Source organism: Podarcis raffonei, chromosome 14 (assembly GCF_027172205.1).
Source record: "Podarcis raffonei isolate rPodRaf1 chromosome 14, rPodRaf1.pri, whole genome shotgun sequence".
NCBI lineage: Eukaryota > Metazoa > Chordata > Lepidosauria > Squamata > Lacertidae > Podarcis > Podarcis raffonei.
This window is the reverse complement of record NC_070615.1, coordinates 46,825,367-46,832,500: the sequence shown is the minus strand read 5'-3', so window position 1 is coordinate 46,832,500 and position 7,134 is coordinate 46,825,367. Positions and strand designations below refer to the sequence as shown.

Below are 7,134 nucleotides of genomic sequence, written 5' to 3'. Positions count from 1 at the left end.
ATGCAAACAATTTATATAAACATAAAAAAAGTTTTTGCAATTTACATTATTTAATAGGAAAAGGTAAACTGCAAAATCTTTTTTAAAAAAATGTTTCGCTTACTGCATTTGATATTCTGAAACATACCTTTAATTTTGTAGAATAACTCGGGAACAAAGGCCTGAATGGCTTTAAACCTTTCCACCACAAACCCCAGTGTTGGGAACTGACAACTTCCGTAGCTGATCAGCTGTTCTGCTAAAACGTTGGGGAAGAGTTTCTGGAACCTCAAAGTCTGGAATCTCGTGAAGGCAGCACCTAGGCAGAGAAGAGAAAATAAGCCAAATGGCCGTGCATCTATCTGTACTGAAGAGACAGGTGTTACTGCATAGGGCAGGGGTGTCAAACTCAAATTCATCGGGGGGCCGCATCAGCAGTTTGGTCACCCTCAAAGGGCCGGTTGTTCAGGCAGCCGTTGGATCTGTCACATCACAGGATGGCATGCGCTCAATATAAAAACAAGTGGAGGTTTCCTGAATGCATGTAAAGTGGAGGTTTCCTGTGTGGAACGGCTGGCGCCGCTAGAGGGCAGACGTTCTCTGGCTTCAGCGCATGCGCTGAAGAGGCGGCTTTCTTGTGTCAAAAAAAAAAAAAGCGGCTACACGGGCCACATGGTGAGGTCTGGCGAGCCGGATTCGGCCCGCGGGCCTTGTGTTTGACACCCGTGGCATAGGGCTATCCATGAGACTATGTTTCTAGTACTTAAGGTTTTTTAAAAAACAACAACTGAAAATATAACAAGCAGTGCGTTACCAGAAAGCTCACAATTTTTGGAAACATACCGCATGCAGAGCAAATACCTGTGCTTTGAAAGACCTTCCCCTATAATAATGCTAAAATATTATTATTATTATTATTATTATTATTATTATTATTATTATTATTATTACCCCTCCCATCTGGCTGGGTCTCCCCAGCCACTCTGGGCGGCTTCCAACAGAAAACTAAAATACAATAACCTATTAAACATTAAAAGCTTCCCTAAACAGGACTGCCTTCAGATGTCTTCTAAAAGTTTGGTAGTTGTTTTTCTCTTTGACATCTGGTGGGAGGGCGTTCCACAGGGAGGGCGCCACTACCGAGAAGGCCCTCTGCCTGGTTCCCTGTAACTTGGATTCTCGTAGCGAGGGAACTGCCAGAAGGCCCTCGGCGCTGGACCTCAGTGTCCGGGCAGAACGATGGAGGTGGAGACGCTCCTTCAGGTATATCATCTTTATACAGTGGTACCTCGGGTTACAGACGCTTCAGGTTAGACTCCGCTAACCCAGAAATAGTACCTCAGGTTAAGAACTTCGCTGCAGGATGAGAACAGAAAGCGCGTTGCGGCAGCGGGAGACCCATTAGGTAAAGTGGTACCTCAGGTTAAGACCATTCAGGTTAAGAACGGACCTCCAGAACGAATTAAGTTCTTAACCCGAGGTAACACTGTACTGACTTATGCCACGATATCCGTTGTGACCCAAGTATCTACATAGCACGAGAGTTGTTTATATGCGGATAATCTACCCCTTATGCCTTTCGCTCCATACCTATCCTGAGATCCAACTCTTGTCTGACATCCACAGCATCACTAATATTCTGATTGGGCTGGGTGAGATTCTCACAGGCAGTTCTGATGGCACCAGGCGTGATCTCGGAGAAGCGAGCTCGGAATACCTGGAGGCTCGGCTTCACTGTCCACCAGAAAGAGAGATTAATGGCAGATTTAGACTGAGGAAGCAACACGATTAAAATATTTTAAGAAATCTCAATAACATCCCAGTGGTCCACAAAACATAGCTGACATCTTTTATCTCATAGTGCTATTGTTAAAGAAGGTGTTTTTAAGTCGATTTAATAGGCCATGGTAAGAATTAGGAGAGAAAATACTTTTAAGGCATGTTGGCCTCAAGGCCCAATAGATGAAGAATCCTTAAACTGTGGCTTGTGGACCACCACTGGTCCAGATGTGCTTTTGGGTAATCCATAAGACCATCTCAAAAAAAGGAAATACTGCTGAAGGTAATTTCCAAAGACAAACTAAATAAGAGTTTGTATCGATTCCTTTGTTCCACAAATAGGATTGATTCATGCCAAATTCTAAATTAAAACTCAGCTCCTTCTACACTCCGAAGCAGGGGCATTTGCACAGAGTAAAGGGGAAGCATTACCAGATGGTAAGCAGATGTTGCTTCCTATTCACATGCTTTGCAGCACAGATATTATGAATCAGGACCAACTCTTAACTGAAGCACATGGTATTGCTGTGTCAGAATGCATAAAGAGAAAACTTCCAGAAGCCTTGTCTATGGCTTCCCGGGTAGCAGATATTGGAAAATGTGATGTTTCCACAAAATCCACAGCAAACTAGAACAACAGGGGCACAATGGGTACACTATAAATCCCAGTGCTGTGTGTATCACTGTGCAAGAGTGGGAGAATTCGGAAGCAGGCTCAGAGGCCTAGATTATTAGGCACCACATTCTCTGCTTTTGGTCCACTATAATACAAGCATTTCAGGTGGAGGGGGAGAGGAAATCACTGCATTGAACAGACTCGGCTGCATCTGGGAAGACTCTGCTTGAAGGAAGAGGATTGGTCTACATGCATTTCACTGACCTAGGATTCTGTTAAGGAGGGTCACATTCTCACACTACAACCCCACACACCTGCTTTGCAAACGTTAATGATCTCGAAGCCAATGTTCTCTCCTTCGCGATCGCAATCTGTCCAGATCACCAGAGCCTGGCACTGCTGAACTTCTCGCTCAAGTGTTCGCTGGAATAAGTAGTGGGACAAGATGAGAGAACATGGAAACAAGCCACCCACAATGCTGCTGGTTTTAATTACTGCCTACCATGCAATCAGCAGGTGGCAAGGACACAGAACACATTTCTACAGTTAATAGGAAACACACACCATGCTCTCAGGCTTAGGCCAAAAACAATGGGACTTGCTTCCAAGTACACATGCGTAGGACTTTGCTACAACAATGAAAATCTGTGCACGCCTACCTAATCTCACTGATTTCAGTGGGGATTGGGCCAAAGCAAGCATGCACAGAATCAGGCATTTTAGGGGGCATTTGAGAACAGAAGACACCAGTTTTCCCATTGCCTTCTCTGGCTTTACTATTATTATTTTTTACTGCTATATTGTAGATTTCATTTTAACCATGTAGCTATTTATGTTTCAGTTGTTATTGTTTTGTGTCAGCCGCCAATCTGGTGCCCTACAGGTGCTTTGGACTACAAATCCCATCATGCCCAGAAGGGGCTTCTGCTAAGATGTAATTCAAAACTGCTGGAGGGCACCAGATTGGAAAAAGCTGTTCTACATAACTGTTAAGTTGTGGAGGTTGCGGACTCTCCTTCCTTGGAGGTTTTTAAGCAGAGGCTGGCTGGCCATCTAACATGGATATTTTAGTTGAGATTACAGCATTGTAGGGTTGGACTCGATGACCCTTGATGTCCCTTCCGATTTTACAAGTCTACAATTCAAAGTTGCCTTGTGAGTACTAATGAGTGTAAAGATGGTGCATATACATTTAAAATAAAGAGTTCCCATGTGCCTCAGAGTATGCAGTACAGTCGTACCTTGGAAGTCGAATGGAATCCATTCCAGAAGCCCGTTCGACTTCCAAAACGTTTGGAAACCAAAGCGCAACTTCTGATTGGCTGCAGGAAGCTCCTGCAGCCAATCAGAAGCTGCGGAATCCCCCTTGGATGTTCGGATTCCAAAGAACGTTCGCAAACCAGAACACTCACTTCCAGGTTTGCGACATTCAGGAGCCAAAACGTTCGAGTACCAAGGCGTTCGGGATCCAAGACACGATTGTACAATGTTTTACCTTCCCCCCCAATCACCTACTAGCCAGTTTTAAAGGAGGAAATTGGAGCCTGCTATATACAAGCCTGGTGAGGGAGTTCAGCTCTGATTACAGACTGACATGGTTTTATATCCCATCGCATGGATTTGCAAGCCCCAACATTTCTGATCCACAGTACAATGCGGAGGCAGCAATTGCGACATTTATGGTCTCTGGCCTTGGGGCAGAATGCCTTGAGTCGTAATTTGTGAACAAGAAAGTAGCCAACAATACTGCAGAGTGCAACTGCAAGTTCAAGCTATCGTAACAGTTTGCAAAAAGGCCCGTTCAAAAAGCAGGCAAACTTGCCCCTGCTGAAGGCACAAGGGATGCAACTGGAAAATATTACTAGGCAAAGATCCCCAGATAGATGGTAGAGGATAACAGCAGTTACAGCAGAAAGCATTGCAGCAACACAAACCTTAATGTCCATATAGTTTTCAGGGCAGAATGTCTCAATTTCGGCATCAAAGAGGACAAGTGGATTGCAGCTGTGCCTGAGTGTCAGCAAAATATACAGTCAAACAACAACAGACAAGAGCAGGCAGCAAGTCTAAAGAAATGCCTTCCACTTTCTAAACACATCTGCTGCGGTAAAGGTAACAACTTCCTACAGCTTCTATTCAAAATCTCAGCATGTAACTGTAGAAATATGAACTATCCTCAGAGATCCACTCATACATACCATTTTCGAAACGGAATCTTAAAGTCTTGAGCCAGCAAATGTCCAGAAACAGAAGTCATCACCACAGCTACATTCTGCAGAAGCCAGAGGAACAAGGATTATTCCCTGTCAGAGCCAAAGAAATGCTTTAAACCCTCCGCCCATGGTGGGCTTCTAAGATAAAGTCCTCTCAGGCTCATTGTAAAGAGATCAAGAAATAGGGTTCAGCCACTGCCGTGCACAAATGGATCTGGCTTCCTAAAGAAGAAACAGAGACACTTCCAAAATTCAAACACTTTCAGTTTGTGTGTTTGCGTTTGTGTGTGCATGTGTATATACACACACACACACACACAAAATGTGATAAAACAAGCTTCACAATTACAAGGGGGAATTTATGAAAAATACTTATTCTATATTGGCTCAGTCACTTCCACAGAATGGAAGTTGGCAGAATCCCCAAGGACATGCTCTATGTCAGGCTTCCTCAAACTCTGCCCTCCAGATGTTTTGAGACTACAATTCCCATCATCCCTGACCCCTGGTCCTGCTAGCTAGGGATCGTGGGAGTTGTAAGCCAAAAACATCTGGAGGGCTGAATTTGAGGAAGCCTGCTCTATGGGGAGCTGGCTTCAGGTACCAGGCCCACTGGCAGATCATCCCTGTGTTACAAAAATGTCTGCAAATGTGACGGGAAGGCTGGCAACGTCAACACCACTGTGCGGGAATCTTTTGCATGAGACACTAGTGCCTGGAGACAGACTGCCATGTTGTGTATCCATAGAAAGTGACCAGAGGAGGAATGACCACTGGGAGGAACACAGAGAGAAGAACCGCTGTGGTGCATCTGCACTGATTCGTGGGGTTGACCTCACTTACCTAAATAAGCCTCAGTGAATTCAACAGGACAGGACTTACTACTGAGTAGACACGCTTCAGGTTGTGCAGCAAATCTGTGTAGTAACTACCACTATCTTTTGATGTGGATTAGAACCTGCCTCTCTTTCTCTCTCACACACAGTTTCATTAGATCAGTAGCAAAGCACAATGGTAAAGGATAGCTGGATACATACCTGGCCAAACATATGATACTGGCATTCGTAGATCTTGTTGAACCTGGAAAACCCTTCTCTCTAAAAAGGAAGAATTCCAGGACATAACAAATTAGATCAACGTATAGCTAAAATGTGTAACGTTTACAATGAGGGTAATCCTGTATAAAATTATTCCCATCTGTAATTGTCAGGCACCGCTGAAGTTACAATAAGCATACATTCTGCTGTGTGCGCAATAACTGGGAAAACTGATATTTGGTATCTTTTGAGCATATCTACATGCAGCAAAATACATGCCTGCAATCGACACAGGTTGCATACTATGCTCAGGTTGGATATAGGTTTTTACATATAGGAACAGTGTCACACTGGAACCAGCCCTCAGCTGCCACCACCCTCTTTTTCAGGTATTACAGGGTCTGAATAATCTACATTTTTGACCAGCAGCACTGTACAACCTTTTGGTTTGTGATTCTTTTTGCAGACCAATATTTCATCAGAAGTGCTGTGCTTTAGCGGTATAGAGAGTTTACTCCCCTCCAACCAAACCTCGGGGTGGGGAAGAAAACATTCGAATAAATAAATATTGTATCACTATTGCGCTCTCCTACCCTCCTCATCCTGCTGTTGGAAAGGATGTCTGCAATCCCCCTGGCAGCATCATTTTTCTCTGCCACGCAGAGAACCTTCTGGATGTTTCGGACCATCGTGCCCTCAGCAGCCTGAGAGAAGCAAAGACTCCAGGACCGGAAGAGCAATCCAACTCCGCAGCGGGCAAACAGTCTGCTCTGACCAATCATCCTGAGAGCTGGGCCCAATTCCCAGCCTGCCAAGCCATGACGGAACCTTCTTCGCAAGGCTGCTTTGTCTGTTTATAAAGCCACCATGGAAACAATGGGATCAGCACCAAAAGTTGGTTAATACGGGATTATAAACCAGTTTTGGATACAGTGGAAGACAGCTCACTTGCCACACGTGAACCGTGAAAGGCTGCAAAAACAGCTGGATGTTCTGATGTGCACAGGTTCCCATTTCTTACAAACGTGGACTTGTAAAGGGATAGAGTTCTTTGACAACCCAAGGCTGTTGGACTAGGAACTGGGGGGACCTTCTACACCGGAAGGCCTGCCAACATGCTCCGCAGCAGGAACTCCCATTTCAAGAGGAGACCATTCAAACCAGCAATAGGCTGTGTTTCCCTCAGTGTCCAAGGCGGAGGAAATCCGTTTCGCAGCTTGTCCCTCGTCAAAGCACGATTCTGAACTTATCTGGCCACTAGATCCTACTCCTGAGTGCAGACCACCAGGATTCAGACATGTAAAACAAACTGGCTGCCTTTTAACTCCAGAGCCAGCACTGCCCCTCCCACCTCAAGGCCAAGCCCACCCCTCCATCCACTCAACAGCTGCTTGACCTCAAACAACACCCCCCCCCACACACACGATGGTCCTTTTCGTACCTTTCTGCCCCCTCCTTTCTTTTCTTCCCAAATCCAGCTTTTTCACTCTTTTTATTATTCCCTCCCCCA

The 7,134-nt window shown here is 45.0% G+C and overlaps 1 protein-coding gene across 1 annotated transcript in view; it reads right to left on the bottom strand.

The window, feature by feature from the left end:
- Positions 1–6,995, bottom strand: part of TOP3A (DNA topoisomerase III alpha) — a 20,689-nt gene extending 13,694 nt beyond the window's left edge. The window contains exons 1-7 of the mRNA XM_053364179.1: positions 6,218–6,995; positions 5,625–5,684; positions 4,573–4,646; positions 4,309–4,384; positions 2,689–2,797; positions 1,570–1,713; positions 128–298 (exon numbers count right to left, since the gene is read on the bottom strand). Coding sequence (XP_053220154.1) covers positions 128–298; positions 1,570–1,713; positions 2,689–2,797; positions 4,309–4,384; positions 4,573–4,646; positions 5,625–5,684; positions 6,218–6,406 — 823 coding nt within the window. The 5' untranslated portion in view covers positions 6,407–6,995. The remainder of the gene's footprint in view (positions 1–127; positions 299–1,569; positions 1,714–2,688; positions 2,798–4,308; positions 4,385–4,572; positions 4,647–5,624; positions 5,685–6,217) is intronic.
- Between the last annotated feature and the right edge of the window lie 139 nt (positions 6,996–7,134).